This window comes from Salvelinus fontinalis, chromosome 26 (genome assembly GCF_029448725.1).
Source record: "Salvelinus fontinalis isolate EN_2023a chromosome 26, ASM2944872v1, whole genome shotgun sequence".
Taxonomy (NCBI): Eukaryota; Metazoa; Chordata; class Actinopteri; order Salmoniformes; family Salmonidae; genus Salvelinus; species Salvelinus fontinalis.
The window spans coordinates 38,247,787-38,264,357 of record NC_074690.1 but is presented as its reverse complement, the minus strand read 5'-3'; the positions used below and the strand labels follow the sequence as shown (position 1 = coordinate 38,264,357).

General features: G+C 46.7%; 1 protein-coding gene across 1 annotated transcript; it reads right to left on the bottom strand.

The window, feature by feature from the left end:
- Nucleotides 1-1,424: 1,424 nt before the first annotated feature.
- LOC129824279 (protocadherin-8-like) lies at nucleotides 1,425-5,433 on the bottom strand. Its single transcript, XM_055883815.1, has 3 exons — nucleotides 2,804-5,433; nucleotides 2,437-2,671; nucleotides 1,425-2,299 (listed from the first exon to the last, which is right to left on the bottom strand). Exons 1-3 carry the CDS (start codon nucleotides 5,219-5,221, stop codon nucleotides 1,932-1,934), a joined length of 3,021 nt encoding a protein of 1,006 aa, XP_055739790.1. The 5' UTR covers nucleotides 5,222-5,433; the 3' UTR covers nucleotides 1,425-1,931.
- Between the last annotated feature and the right edge of the window lie 11,138 nt (nucleotides 5,434-16,571).

The following is a 16,571-nucleotide window of genomic DNA, read 5'->3' as shown; positions in this document are numbered from 1 at the left end:
TAAATTGTCACTATGTTGGCTTGGCGCCCTGCCTCAGGACAGGGGTCCATCGAGGAATGCAGAGTAGAACGATGTTATGGCTTTGGAAGACTGAGAGAGAACAGACTGTTCGGATCTTGAACCAACAACAGGGCAAGTGCGCTACCTTCTGTGCAAAACACGTCCAGACAGCGTGGGCCTACACAACCTAAGAAAGCCTTTGTCAAAATGTGTGTATTTATATTTGACAGGCATATATGATGCGCAATGGGAAAGTCTGGTTTATATTAATGTATATCTCCAACATTTCTTTGGGAGTCCTATTCAAACGGGAACGCGGATTGTTCCGTAGGTGGAACACAAATGATGTGAACGTGCACAGCTGATGCAGAGGCTGTAAGGAAGCTTTTCCTTAAATCACCCTGGAACATACAATACATACAATACGCTCAGTCAGAGGGGATCTGAGCTGCTCTTGCAGTAGTCTCTCTCTCTCTCTCTCTCTTCCTCTCTCTCTCTCTCTCTCTCCCTCTCTCTCTCTCTCTCTCTCTCTCTTCCTCTCTCTCTCTCTTCCTCTCTCTCTCTCTTCCCCCCTCAGTTCTAACGGGCCCAAGGTCCGAGGTGGATCCTGTGGAATGTGTGGCCACCTATCTCGAGCTAACGATACAGTATGGGCCACTCCGTGAAGACCCCATGGGAACAAATATCCATCCAAAATGATTATCTCAATGGAGACGTGGGATATCTAGTTCCCAGCTGTATGTGCACTGATTGAGATATCATTACATGTTTTATTACCAAACACATTAATTACATCCTGTGGTTAAAGGCAATAGTTAATCGATGCGTAAACAGTTTTCTATCCGAACGTGCTTTTACGCGAAGGCGCCCATTGGGCATATGCGTTTTAATTAAGTGGTGTGCGCAACTGTTTATTATTCTGTGCCCTGAGGAGGTCGGTCTACAGACTGTATTAGACTCTTTAGACATGCAGAAACCCCTGGAGATTATAATATACACGGATGAGTATGTTAATCTTATTGATGAGTTTGATTGGCTCCGACTGCTGCCTCTAGCGAGAATGACTAGACCGAAAGATCGTTTCGTTGCCAATAGTCAAACTAAATGATCAATCAAATGTAGACGAGACGAGGTTCATCGTTTATATTCGGTTGTAGGTGAAATGTCATCCTTCACTCCTCCACTGTCCTGTCAGAGCGCACAGTTTTTTCAATAGCGACACCTCTCGGCTCCAATTGTACAACAGATTAGGGCTATTATTTAACTGTCAAAGGGGGCAAAGTGCCTTGATTAAGGATTATGCCTCTGTTTAATAACAAATACGCACTTTTTATTGAACTCCCATATTCCTCCAGGACTAAGAGTAGCATGTCTTAAATAGGTGGATGTAGGAGTGAGTGAACAGAAATAAATCAGAGACAAGATTCATGTTTCAAAACGGTATTTCAACGTTTATTTTCTTTCGAATATGGTGATAGAAAATCTAAACAATTATTACATCATTGCATTTAAATAAATTCATACATAGTTATCAACTTGATACATTGAGTCTCCGGCATCAAACCGTGGTTTCTGGGCCATTTGAATAGTAGGCATGCCTTAGAATCAGTATAATTACAATTCATATGTACACATCGTCGGTGTTTATTTATGATTTTTTATAAAAAATAAACTCTTTATGTACAAATCCTTGCATAAGTTACACAGTATATGCCCAACAAAGTCTTAACAGTGATTGGATATAGAGTCCAAATGTGACTTTTACATTGAAACACTTAAAAATTTAAAATACACAAATATTCTTTAGGATATACAAACTAATTTACATGACAAATAATCTCATACATTTGTAAGCAACATGTTATTCTCATTGTCATGGTTTTATAAATGAAATGAAACACATTTTTGAATGCTGTTATTTAGGTTCTTCTTTAGACTTCATTGCTGGGACACCGTGTCGTGGTCGGACCGTAGACTGGGATAGTGATTTCACTAATCTCCTGAACTCTCATGGGTATGGGAGGAGTGACCAGGACATAGTCATATTCTCTATGCAGAACCTTCTCATACACACTCTGCAGGCCGGTTGTTTTGGGGATGTGCGCCTGATAATAATTGTCCCGCCGGAGCGAGTCTCGGGGCAGCGAGGCCGTCTTGGAAAGACTGTTGAAGGAGGAGAGGGTCTGGCCGGTAGGGGTGGGGACGGGCGAGGGACCGGTGTTAGCGTGTACAGTGGAAGGGCTCCAGCAGCGGTCAGAGTGACCCAGAATCTTACACTCACTGGTACACGCCCATAGACCTGAGAGAAAGATAGAGGAGGGAGGGGTTAGAGGTTAGTCTTCTTGTGCGACCAAACAGAAAAGAAAAACTGCGTACACATTGGCTTCTTTCGAATGACTGTAATGGTTATGATAAAGAAATAGAAGTATCTCTTACCACTCTGGCCGCCCATGGGGGGTACCGGTACCCCCTCCTTCTTCAGGTCGGTGCCACTGATGTCACTATCGCTGTCGTTAAAGTCACTGTCGCCTTTCCCGCTGTCCTTCCCGCTGAATGCGGGGTCTCTTGCGGAGATGGTGGTGTAGGAGTTGCCCTTCCAGATGGTGATTGGTCTGACCACTTCTTTACCGTTATTGTAGCCGTTTCCGTAGCCGGGCAGAGTGGAGTAGCCCTGCGGAAAAGAGAGAGAAACAGCACAGTTCAGCACCATGGACAGTAACACATTACAAGATCACTGTGTGAGGATGAGGGCACATACAGAGAAAGAGAGTGAGGGGAAGGGGGAGAAGGAACAAAATCTCACCTTGGGTTTGTTGTCCGGTTCGTAGACGCACGGGACCTCGCTCCCATCTTCTGAGGCGGAGCACAGGTCACTGCTACCAGTGTGTTCCCCGGCAAAACCGGGCTGGCTCGAGAAGGTGTGGGCTTCAAACCCTCCCACGACTCCGTGGAGCGGCAGCAGCGGGTTGTCGCTGTTGTTTTTGCCTCTTTCCAGAGTCTCCTTCTCCCCGTACGAGTCTGTGTCATCTCCAGTCTTGTCCCGTTTCCGCCGGTTGCAGGTGGTGGCGATGAGGATGATGGCTAACAGCAGGAGGGTGCAGCTCCCAGCGAGGACGATGATAATCACCACTGACAGGTCCCACTGTGCGTGCTCCCCTGCCTCCCTGCTGCCGGCCCGGTACACGGTCCTGTCGCTCGGAGGGGCGCCCGCAATGATGAGGAAGTGAAGCGTGGCGGAGGTGGTGAGCGCAGGTCTCCCGTTGTCACTCACAGTGACGGTCACGCACAGGGTCTCGTCCACGCCGTGACTGAGCATGCGGTTGAGGTAGACCTCTCCGGTGGCTTTGTTAACGGAGAACACGGATGCCTCTCCAGATGCCAGTCTGTAGGACAGCTCTGCGTTCACGCCCTCATCAGCATCTCGCGCCTCCACCTGGGTGATGACGTAGCCTGAGGGCGCATCCCGGGGCAGCAGAACCTCCGCGGACCCATTATTGAGGACGGGCTGGTTGATGACAGGTGCGTTGTCGTTTTGGTCCACTATCCTAATGTTAACGGTCGCGGTTCCGGTGAGGGGCGGGGACCCACCGTCGCTGGCTGTGATGCGCAGCTCGAGCTGTTTCATGACTTCATAGTTGAAGCTCCTGAGTGCATAAAAGGAGCCACTCGCGGGGTCCAGTGAGACAAAAGCAGACACCGGAGAGCCCATGACATAGGTGTCAGCGAGCTTGTAGCTCACCTTACCGTTGTGGCCCAAGTCCATGTCCCTGGCGACCACCGTGGTGATGTAAGCACCCGGTGCGTTATTCTCCACCACAGCCACTTCATACACCGGCTTACTGAACACAGGGGCATTGTCATTCTCGTCCGTTAACCGGATGGTGTACTGGGTGATGGTTCTGAATGGTGGGGAACCCAAGTCCTCTGCCACCACTGTTAGATTATACTCAGGGATTTTCTCCCGGTCCAACGGGCTCGTGCTCACGATCATGAAGCTGTCCTCGTACGCCTGCTGCAACCTGAAGTGGTCGTGGCCGTAGAGCGTGCAGTGCACCTGTCCGTTAGCACCAGAGTCCCTGTCCGAGGTGCTGACCAGAGCAACAAAACTCTCGCGTGCCGCAGACTCCGTGATATAGGCGATTCCCGCCGTGATGGAGGTCATAGGCGTGATGGAGATCTCTGGCGCGTTGTCGTTAACGTCCTGCACCTGCACCACTATCTTACAGATAGCCGGGCTCGGGTTTGGACCCAGGTCAGTCGCCTGGACGTCAAATTCATACGTTTTTTTGCTTTCAAAGTCAATGGGGCTCTCCAGAGTGAGGCGTCCCGTTTTGCGGTCCACTCTAAAAAGTTGTCGAATCTCTGATGGCACCTGGTTACCGAACCCATACACCACCTCCCCATTCAGCCCCTCATCCGGGTCTTCTGCGTTCAGGTCCAGTAAGAGAAACCCTACCGGTGCGTCCTCAGGGAGGTCGACTGAGAAATTGTTCCTGTCAAACACCGGGCTGTTGTCATTGTAGTCTTTCACCTTGACGTTGATGCGAGTCGTTCCCGTGCGGGACGGGTTGCCACCATCCATAGCAACCAGCTCGAGCGCATAGGAAGCCTGTGTCTCACGGTCCAGCTCCTTCATGAGCACAAGCTCCGCATATTTAACCCCGTCGGCTCTGCTGAGCACATCTATGGTGAAGTGACTGTTAACGGATATCTGGTAGCTCTGGATGTAATTCAAACCCACGTCCTCATCCACAGCGAAGTCTAACGGGATCCGCGTGCCCACAGCTGTGTTTTCGGAGATCTCCAGACTCGACTCTTTCCGGGGGAACTCGGGGGAATTGTCGTTGATGTCCTTGACCTCCACCTCGACGTGGATGAGTTTGAACTGCTCTTTGGAGAAGCTGACCACATCAAATGCGATGAGGCAGTGAAGGGTGTGTTTGCAAATTCTCTCTCTGTCAATTCTCTCTCCGATAGTCAGCTGTCCGTCGCTCTCCCTCAAACGGATAAAAGACGAGTTGAACTGCTTCATCATCCTGAAATTTGTCTTGGAGCCCGAGGAGGGGCTGATTGAAATGTCCTTGGCCAAGTTTCCGATGACAGTCGCCGGGGCGTCCTCCTCAAATGTCTCATACTTCACTGTCTTTCCCTCCGTGAGAGCGGGCAGGACAGCCAGTGAGGTGCACACCAGCACCCACCAATTCCACCCTCTCATACCCATCCTGACAATTTAAATAACAAAACAGAAATCCACTAAACTGGCTGCGCTTGGCTCAACTATTTATTAAGACAAAAGCACTTTCCAAGTCTCGTTGGGTACGACAGTGTTTGTTTTAGGACGACGAGGTAATAAGCCCTGACTCTCTCTGCTATGCTCGCTCCGAGGTGTGCTCTCCCAGCGCGAGAGGGCTGCAGTGGCGGGAGGGTTTATACCGCGGTGCATGCAAATGAGCTGCACTGTAACCAATCCGCGCGTTGAAAACGAAAAGGGGACTTCTAAAAGACCTCTAAGCCTGCTTAGAGATTCCTGGACTGTGCGGAAAAACTTGGCACAGATATGTGGTCTAAAGGCAAGGCTTGATTTAATATGTTTAGTTTCCGTTGATTATTTATGTGTGTTGGTCTGTTAAATGAGTCTGCGCACAAACACACGCGGGGCGCTGTGATGCGCAGTGCCCCTGAGCTAGAGGACAAAGCACTCGGGTAACAGACAGTATAGCTACAGTCGCATATAAAGACAAATATAGCTCATTATGGACAATGCATAGGCTACGGGACTTTTATTGTTCTCTGCTGTATGCCAGGCAGCCTACAATTTACTGGATCATTAGGCTATTGATGCATTATCCACAGGGTCATATCAGGTTCTTTACCAGAAGATTGATATGTTCAACCTGGTCTCAGAGTATTTTGTATTATTCTGTACCTAAACCCAAATTACTCAATTTAACATGATATGTTAAGTTTCGTATGGTATGTATTCATTTGTGGATGTCCATCATCCATTAAGGATGATATGTTACGTATTACAATTCTTATGATATGTTACGAATTTGCCAAACGTACAATATGTTTAGAATTTGCAAATGTGCAATCAGCTATGAATTTGCTAAACGTATTATATGTTACGAATTCAGATTTTTTTTGTGGCTAACTTTAGCTAGCTGGCTAACTTTAGCTAGGCTAGGGGTTAGGGTTAAGTTTAAGGTCAGGAGTTAGGTTAAAGGGTCAAGGTTAGGGTTAGGAGAAGGGTTAGCTAACATGCTAAGTAGCTAAAAAAGTAGTAAGTAGTTGAAAAGTTTCTAATTAGCTAAAATGTTAAAGTTGTCTGTGAAGAGATTTGAACACGCAACCTTTGGGTCGCTAAACATTTGCATTATATGCTTACCCATCCACCTCGACCAACCACCCTCCTTTTGTTTTACCTTGAGTAACCTTCTGTCTTATGTAACTATACCGAACATATCATACTAATTTGAGTGTCCTGGATTTACTTTTACCATGTTATGTCTAATCTATGAGACAAGGCTGATATGTTTGGTTGGGAAGCTTTGAAGAGAAGCCTATCCATCCCTTTTCGTAAAGGACCAATTATGAGGGGAAATTGTATTCCGTAGCCCTGTCCCAACCCCAAAAGCCCCTCAACCCTTTAAGAGGGCACATTTGTTTGTCCTTGACAGATCAGCATCTCTTTCCCCCAATAACCCAAACCCTGAAAAAAGGGTAGGCCTCCACTGTGAGCCTAGCTATCCTGTAAATGAAAACGTGTAATATACATAAAAATGTTGCTAACAAAAGTGAAAATGCTTGGGACCCTGGGACTGAACACCTCCCTCTGCAAATGGATCTTGGACTTCCTGACGGGCCGACCCCAGGTAGTGAGGGTATGCAACATTACTGCCGTCACGCTGACCCTCAACAAGGGGGCCCCACAGGGGTGTGTTTGCTGGAGACACAAAGTTCGTAGGCCTGATCACTGGTGACGATGAGACAGCCTACAGAGAGGATGTCAGGGACCTTGCAGTGTGGTGCCAGGACAACAACCTCTCCGTCAACGTCAGTAAGACCAAGGAGCTGATCGTGGCCTACAGGAAACAGGAGGGTGAGGACGCCCACAACCACATTGACGGGGCTGCAGTGGAGCGGGTCGAGAACTTCCCACACACGCAAAAAAATGGTTGTGAAGACGGCGCAATAGCGCCTCTTCCCCCTCAGGAAGTTTAATAATTTGGCATGGGTCCTCAAATCCTAAAAAGTTATACAGCTGCACCATTGAGAGCACCTTGACTGGCCGCAGCACTGCTTGCTATGGCAACTGCACCACCCTCGATTGCATTGCGCTACAGAGGGTGGTGTGGACAGCCCAGTACATTACTGGGGCCGAGCTCCCTGCCATCCAGGACCTCTATATCATATCAGGTGGTGTGAAAGGAAAGACTCCAGCCACCAAAGCCATAGACTTTTTTCGCTGTTTATGCACAGCAAGTGGTACCCAGAGAATAAAGTCTGACATCAACAGGCTTCTGAACAGCTTCTATCCCCAAGCGATAAGACTGCTATCTAGCGAACAAAATGGCTACACGAACTATCTGCATTGACCCTTATATCTTCTCTATGTGTAAAGGACGTTGCTTGCGTAGCGAGTAACACTTCCTCCCAATTCGACCAATACCTGGCACGAACCCGGGACCTCTGCTAGCACACGTGACAGCCCTCCTGAAGCATCTTAGCAGTTGGCACCTCGCATGGCGCAAGTGGCATACTTCAGGCTGAGGAATAAGTTTCACACATCCCCATGTGCTACATTCACCCCTCAAATGTACCCAATAGCAAGCCCAGTGCAACTGTAGATCCGGGTCACGGCACCGGTTTGGAACCACCAAGACTCTTCCTAGAGCTGGCCGCCCGGCCAAACTGAGCAATCGGGGGAGAAGGGCCTAGGTCAGGGAAGTGACCAAAAACTTGATGGTCACTCTGACAGAGCTCTAGTTCCTCTGTGGAGATGGGAGAAACTTTCAGAAGGACAACCATCTCTGCAGCCATCCACCAATCAGGCCTTTATGGTAGAGTGTCCATACGAAAGCCACTCTTCAGTAAAAGGCACATGACAGCCCGCTTGGAGTTTGCCAAAAGGCATCTAAAGACTCTCAGACCATGAGAAACAAGATTCTCTGATCTGATGAAACCAAGATTGAATTCTTTGGCCTGAATGCCAAGTGTCACGTCTGGAGTAAATCTGGCACCATCCCTATGGTGAAGCATGGTGGTGGCAGCATCATGCTGTGGGAATGTTTTTCAGTGGCATGGACTGGGAGACTAGTCAGGATCGAGGGAAAGATAAATGGAGCAAAGTACAGAGAGATCCTTGATGAAAACCTGCTCCAGAGCGCTCAGGACCTCCAGACTGGGGCGAAGGTTCACCTTCCAACAGGACAACAACCCTAAGCACACAGCCCAGACAATGCAGTAGTGGCTTCGGGACAAGTCTCTGAATGTTCTTAATTGGCCCAGCCAGAGCCCGGGCCTAAACCCTATCGAACATCTCTGGAGAGACCTGAAAATAGCTGTGCAACGATGCTCCCCATCCAACCTGACAGAGCTTGAGAGGATCTGCAGAGAGGAATGGGAGAAACTTTCCAAATACAGGTGTGCCAAGCTTGTAGCGTCATACCCAAGAAGACTTGAGGCTGTAATCACTGCCAAAGGTGCTTCAACAAAGTACCGAGTAAAGGGTCTGATTACTTATGTAAATGTGATGTTTCCGTTTTTTAAATTTGATTAATTAGCAAAAATCTCTAAAAAACAGTTTTTGTTTTGTCATTATGGGGTATTGTGTATAGATTGCTGACAATATTTTTTATTATTTCATCCATTTTAGAATAAGGCTGTAACGTAACATAATGTGGAAAAAGTCAACTGGTCTGAATACTTTCCGAAGGCACTGTATCTAACCCTACCACTCCAGTATACCTTCACATTGTAAATATGGTATTGGCACTGACCCTGTATATAGCTTACTTTACTATCTCATGTTCTTCTTATTTCTATTTCTCGTGTGTTTTTGTTCTCCTTGACTTAAAAAAATATATAGTACTACTGATAATGATTACACCACCGTTGGGAAAGAGCAAGCCAGAACGGCAGTTGCACAATTGCAATGCATTCCAACTGAAATGTGTCTTCCGCATTCAACCCAACCACTCCGAATCGACGTCTACTTCATCGGAGCCAGGGAGCAGTTGTTGGGGGTTAACTGCCTTGCTTAAGGGCAGAACGGCAGATTTTTTCCCCACCTTGCCAGCTCGGAGATTCGAACTACCGGCCTTTTGGTTACTGGCCCAACGCTCTTTAGTGATAGGCTACCTGCCGCCCATACTAGCGCACGTGACAATAAAAACTTGAAAGGTCTGTCCAAATCTTGTGTCGGCCTACAGCCATGCTTCACAAATGTATGCGATATTGTAATACAAACCCAAAAAAGTGCACCAGTTTCCTATGATGCTTCTCCAATGGAGCTATTTCATTGTCATTCATAATTCCATAACTCTATTCACCAAGACCCGTCTAGATATTTTGACTACCCCCCCGTGTGTGGCTTAATCCAATAACTGTTATCAGATCAGATTTGACTCAATAGAGACGGCTATATCCACTTTATCTACTTAAACATAGATTTTATTCTAATTCCGACTCAGCTCAGATCGGCTCACGAGATGTCATGTGAGAGGGGATTCGTTAATGAAATCCGGTGTGCCGGGCCGTTTTAACATGCGTGTTAGCGCGTCGCGCGGCTCCATAACCTCGTCTGCCAGAACAGAGCTGCGCAGGTGAAGAGACAACACACTCACCAGCACAGTCACACACAGTCACATACACACACCCGTATCAAATGGGATTTGGCTGTTAGAGCGGGGAGATTTATCCAGATTTCAATGGTGATATTATATCAAAGGCGTATGAAGGGCTCGTTAGCAAAGGCAGTAAAATGGCATGGCAGGGCCTCCCTTTGGAGGCAGCGCCTGGTGTATTGTGCCTGTGAGCCGGCCTGTAGGGACCCTAAGCTCCGCTGCTCTCACACAGCCCTTTACCTAACTGCAGCATAATGAGCCTGCCCCAGCCAGACCCGGCCACAACTCCTTTCATTAAACAGGAGATGGTGGATGAATCGGACGGGGTATTAAAATACATTTAGAAGACGGCCTGGGCCTCGTCACGGCTCTTTAAGAGATTTTCTCTTCTTTCCGAAAGTAAAACAGACACACACAACTCTTAGGGAACACTTGCCTTTCCAGAAGGAACTAATATTAGTTGGCACCTTCTAAAGACCCATCTGTCGCAGAATGTCAAATATTCTAAGACCTATGAACTCGGCTATACCTGTGAACACGATCTGTTGGCTATAGTAGGGGCCTACCAGAGAAGCAACAGCCTGTGAGAAAATACACTTGGGCAAAGTGTTTGCAACAATCAACATCAAATAGGCTGCGAATGTGGAAACAGCCTTAATCCAAACATTATTTTTAAAAAACGGTTTAATACCTCTTATAATCCATTCTAATGTAACTCAATACATTCTATAGACTGATTATATAGCTGTATTAGGCCTATATAGCCTGTTCACTGCAGGCTATTCTATTCTATGCGGTGAGAATTGTTCTGTTTGTTCTCTATTAGGCTGCGAATACACGGGTCTGCATATTCGAATACAGCTCAGTGTTCTCACAGAGAGAGAGAGAGAGAGAGAGAGAGAGAGAGAGAGAGAGAGAGAGAGAGAGAGAGAGAGAGAGAGAGAGAGAGCAATCAAAGGCAAATTACACTGTGTAGAGTCTCGCATTACTGATTATGTATGTGAGAGATCTGTGTGTGTGTGTGTGTGTGTGTGTGTGTGTGTGTGTGTGTGTGTGTGTGTGTGTGTGTGTGTGTGTGTGTCTGTGTGTGTGTGTGTGTGTGTGTGTGTGTGTGTGTGTGTGTGTGTGTGTGTGTGTGTGTGTGTGTGTGTGTGTGTGTGTGTGTGTGTGTGTGTGTGTGTGTGTGTGTGTGTGTGTGTGTGTGTGACGGGTTTGCTCTTAAGACCTCTTTTGATTCTCTTTAAACTGCTGGCCAGACTTTCGGGCCAACCCGAAGCTGCCTATTGTGTGAGCATGCTTTCACTACTCAGCTCTGACACGCTCACACACACAACTCATTCCCTCACGTGATTGGTGTGTCAATCTCGCCCGTCTGCACGCGAGTTCAACAATAGCAGAATTAGAGCGAGCCTCGCAAATCCCATCTATTCTTCACGAGAAGTATTAGCATTTTCTTAAAAAAATATTTTAGGAGACCCACACCTTCCCTCTCTTTCCTCTCTCTCTTCCTGTCGCTGACGTCCCATTTGCTCTAGTGATCGCCCGACATTTGTGGTGTGGAGTTGGTCTCCTGATCCTCGCCTCTTGTTGGGCTTAACTCATTGAGATGGAAACGAGGCGATTTAGGATCTATTGTCCGTCAGATAAGCGGTAGGGAATGGAGACAGAGGAGGAAAGGAGGGGTGAGAGGGTTAGTAGAGGAGGGCTACAGAGCGCTGTCCAAGATAATCGAGGCAGAGGAGGAAAGAAGGGGTGAGAGGGTTAGGGCTGGAGGGGTACAGAGGGATGTCCAAGATAATCGATCCTCAGCTGTTGAGGCAGGCAGTCGAGCCCCTCTCTCGCACCACTTCAACCCCGCTAACCTTTGCTTAACTCACGTGCCATCACACGCACATATACTCATTATTTCATAATGCGATTCACCACTAATTATCCAATTATCGCCTCACCAATGGAGAGAGGAGTCTCAAAGGGCCCATTTTTTTAAAATTATACCTCCCCACCATTGATATATATAAATGTGTAAATACATCATCAATCTCAACAGTTAGCAGTCGGCTTAACCAGGATAAATTGAGGGGCATTTAGAGAGTATTGAGTCATGTTCTCTAATTGACAGTATTTAGTCTCCAGATGTCGTGTGACTTGAGGAATCAGGACACAGAATGAGAGAATAATATAGAAATGAGACTGTTTCAGGCACCTTGTTGAAGCCTTTTAAAGTGTTTGATTTAATAATCAAAAGGGACATTTTGAACATTATCCTCCATGGGTGACCAACCTGGTCTCTTAGACTAGACTTAGCATAGTAAATGTCCGGGACACTCAAATTAGTATGATACGTTATGTTTGGTATACTTACATAAGACATATGGTTACTTAAGGCATAAACGAGCGTATAACACAAACGTTTAGCGCCAGTTCAAATCTCATCACGGACAACTCTAGCATGGAAAGTTTTAGGCCTAGGCTACATCATATACCGATTCCAGACCATCCTTCATGCAGGTCGAAACCAATTATAAAATCACAACGTGTTCGATTGAAAAATGTATTATCAGTGTTCACCACAGCTATTTTCCAATCACATTTCCTATGCGCATATGATCCGGGAAACAGTTCGAGCGGTGAGCTCAGATAGCCTCGAATTACCACCAGATTGGTAACATCGAAATAGCATGGGCAACACTGCCCCAGTATCTGAGCATGTGATGTCACCGATGCGTATGACATGTCTCTTTAACGCACAGGAAGCTCCGATTCACTCCAATTTGACAGCTCTGCAAGTGTTATCATGTCAAAATACATTAGTTACTCACCAAATATGGAGTTTAGCTGATCAGCTATCTTCATTTACTCCCATTACCGCCAGTATGTACTTCCAAAAAATGTCTAAATACTCATTTACAAGCAACCCAAAAAAAATGCCTCTTCGACAAATGTTGTTGTAGACTTCTGACCTATGCGTGGCAGTAGGCTAATGAGTGGAGGTGCCGGATCAGCATTTTTTTCGGTTGTTTGGACATGTTTATTTCATCCTTTTTTGGAAGTACATACCGGCCATAACGGGAGTAACTGAATATAGTTGTTCAGCGAAACTCCACATTTGGCGAGTAATTAACACATTTTGACAGTATAGCGCTCTCAGAGCTGTGTAGTGGGAGTTTAAATCAGAGCTTCCTGGGCGTAATATAGGAGACATATAATAGGCCTACTCATTATCGACATCGCTAACGCACAGATCCCGGGGCAGGGCAACACATTAAACATTGTTTCTTTCCACTGGGTTCTCTTTTCTCTCCTTTTCTCCTGTTTTTTCACCAATGTGTCAACTTCTGCTCAGATCCATCACATCGCAGCCATCTGTCACTCATAGCGGCACCACTTTGAATAAATTCAGCCATCGGATAAACAAAATGGTTAACACCTCATGAATACAGCTTTCTTTACACCCACACAGACTGAGAGGAACTGTAGGGCCAGTATAGCTAACCCAAAGAAATCTGTCCACCGCCACTCCCTTCTGCCTTCCACTTCATTACTGGTTTTGTGTTCGGGAGCAGGCAATCTGTGCGGCCGTCCCGGACCGGCCCCGCCAGGTTTCTAATTACTTTAAGATGATGATTTAAAGGGTTCCTCCCTCTCCTCCCTCATTCTACCTCCTCCGTTCCTTGTCTCTTTCATTCCTTTCGCAGCTTTTGAAACTCATCGGCTTTTGTCTCGCTGTTTCTCGCCTCGCCGCCCCGTCCGCCATCACTGCGCTGTTTCATTGAAAGAGAAGCAGGAGGTCAAAGGAACACGCACATAAAGATTCTCACATTGGAATTGGATAAAGGGAATGGCAGTAAGTTATTGTCTGAGGAAGAACAACCTTGGTCCATACACTACTGAGTGAGTGAGTGTTTCAGTTGGAGGGAAGAACTGAAGATGAGGCTGTAGCTAAAGAATTCAGGGGGTCTGTGGAAGGACAAATATTGGAGTATGTTCAGTATTCTTTAAAAGAAAATAAGAGAGTTTAAGAGTTTAATTGGGAGAATAATCAATGGAATAGCTACAAATGTGCTCCAGCACACAAACACACACTTGCGAGCACACATACGTACTTGCTGGCAGGGGCCAGCCAGATTGGGTGGGTTGCAGATGGACAGATGGGGAGGATGAGTTAAGAAAGCTGTTAAAAGGGGGAGCGGCAGACGCCGGGTATCACTCATGTGAAGTTATGTCTGCTGTTGTCCCTTCTAACATGCTGTTGCCAACACTGACCATAAGTCAGAATTGAAATTCACCCCATAAATATTTAGGGAAGGGGTAGGCCAAAGCTGATCCTGACTCGTGCTAAGGGTCAGAATCAATGTCTTCCATTAAAATGTTTTAACAATTTAGTCATTTAGCAGACGCTCTTATCCAGAGCGACTTACAGGAGCATTTAAGGTTAAGTGCCTTGGTCAAGGGCACTTCGACAGATTTTTTCACCTTTCGGTTACTGGCCCAATGCTTTAACCACTAGGCTACCTGCCCTGAGACAGACATGGGATCATTTTAGGCATATATACAATGTAGGACTAGTTACTACAATAGAAGGAAAAGGATAACTAACCATTGACATCTAGTGAGACATGTTTTGGGTAGAATTATCTATTCCACAATTTTTGGCATGATACTGTAGAGGTGAGCGTGGGAGCCTTGAATCTCTGTGTGATTCCCCCCCCAGAACATGAGAACTCAGGGGCTTTTAGAACTCTGCAAGTCTTATTAGAACTTTGAGCAAAAAAACCTACTGACCTACTTAATAAAGAGCCGATGAGTCACACGCGAGAATTACTGACTGCATTAATGGCCGAGGTGGAAACGGGTCTTTAAAGTAAACAACGATACAGAAATCTTCTCCTTTCCTCCCACCACTCACTTCACAATTCCTCTCTCATCTTTCTCCCACTCTCCCGCTCCCGCTCTCTCTCCCTCTCACATCTCGCCCCACCCTATCTCTCTCACTACCCCCCTCCCTCTCCCCCTTTCTCTGTCGCATCGCTACCCCCGCCCCGCCCCACCATCCCTCTCCCCCTCTATATCTCCCCTTCTCTGTCTGCATGCATTTGTAATTAATTAGCTAATAACTATGGTAGTCTCATCAGCCCACAGTAGGATCAGTGGATCAGTATGTAAAGCTGATTCCTGCCCACACTTGAGAGAGAGATGGTGAGGTAGAACGGAGAGAGAGTAAAGGGGGCGAGAGAGAGCGAGAAGGGGGGGAGAAGGGGAGAGAGGCGAGAGAATGGAGCGATGGGAGAATGGAGAGAGAGGGGAAGAGAGGAGAAAGAGGGAGAATGGAGGGAAAGAGAGACAGAAGAGAGATTGGAGGGAGAAAGGGGGATGGAGTGAGAGAGGTCCAGGGAGAGAGGGTGGGGGTGGCACTCGCAGAGCACACAGGAACGGCCCATGTTTAGGGGTCACTTGGAAATCTTTCATATAGAATTCCCTTTAGATGTTAGAGCACACACTTCTTAAAAAGCTATTTTCAGGGGACAGCACACACACGGTAGGGCATGATCAACGCGTCACATACACTGTCCTCCCTCCGCGTGCGCCAGGGAGAGTTTGAAGAAAGGGCCCCGGTTTCCCGAGGGAGAAAACAACCGCTGTTTTAAAAAAAAAGAAGATCACTTACATATGCAGCAAAGCCTCACACGAGAACTCTGAAACAACACCGAGCACAATATTCTCTAATTAATATTTCAACACTCAGCCTTGATTGTTCTTGTTCAAGAGGGCCCTGAGACAGTAATGAGCCGAGGCTGGGTTCTTGGCACTTACCAAAGTATACTCTGTTTAACTCTTTGAAAAACAAAACATACTTGTTCTAACTCTTTAGAACCCCCCCAAAGACACACTTTCCTCCCAGGAGTGATTGTGATTGGACTGAAACTTTAAGATTCCACACTGTGTGAAATCCTGTGAATGTTCAATGGTTGGACACAGAGAGTATGAACATCATTCATGAAGTCGTTTGTCTCTAAATGTGAGAGGTGTGACCGACTGGTATGGGTCAACTGGAACACTGGACATAGGTTTTGCACTAGACTCAATACTGTGTTAGCCCACTGAGCTAAAGCCTTGGCATTTGTGGGGGCGACCACACGTTTAGGTATCTTGTGGTTCAATGAGCCACCTCCACTCCAGATGCATGCAGATAGACCACCCATATTACCCATATTTTATTAACCCCTATCTGATGAGGGTGGAAAACAAACAATTTGAATAATCTGATTCAATGTAGCTGTGATTAGCCTACTTTGGCTAGGGGCCAGTGAACTTGTAGGCCTCTCTATGCGATTCTTTCTTTCTTTCTTTCTTTCTTTCTTTCTTTCTCTCTCTCTCTCTCTCTCTCTCTCTCTCTCTACCTCTCTCTCTACCTCTCTCTCACACTCACGCACGCACAGTTACCCCCCCCCAGCCCTGCAAACAATAAATAAGCTAAATTAGGATAGGGGCTGGGAAGAATAATTAAACATACAAAAAGGAAGAAACATTCCTTAACCTCAATTCCTAACAGACTTCTAGACACAAATTGAAATGTAGATTATTTAACTACAAACCGGCACCATCAAAGCTTTCCCCTGAGGAGCCGCTGTTCTGATGCTCGCGTTTCCCGCCAAAGCGGCCTATTTCTCTGGATGAGCATCTCTGGAACGCAGTCACACATGCTGGCGTCACTGTATCAGCATG

Bases quoted from the DNA above. Each gene is read 5' to 3' on its own strand.
- LOC129824279 (XM_055883815.1), bottom strand. From the start codon at position 5,221: ATGGGTATGAGAGGGTGGAATTGGTGGGTGCTGGTGTGCACCTCACTG. The intron at 2,672-2,803 runs GTGAGATTTTGT...TCTTTTCCGCAG, and splicing joins AACCGGACAACAAACCCAAG to GGCTACTCCACTCTGCCCGG. The intron at 2,300-2,436 runs GTAAGAGATACT...TCTTTCTCTCAG, and splicing joins CCCCATGGGCGGCCAGAGTG to GTCTATGGGCGTGTACCAGT.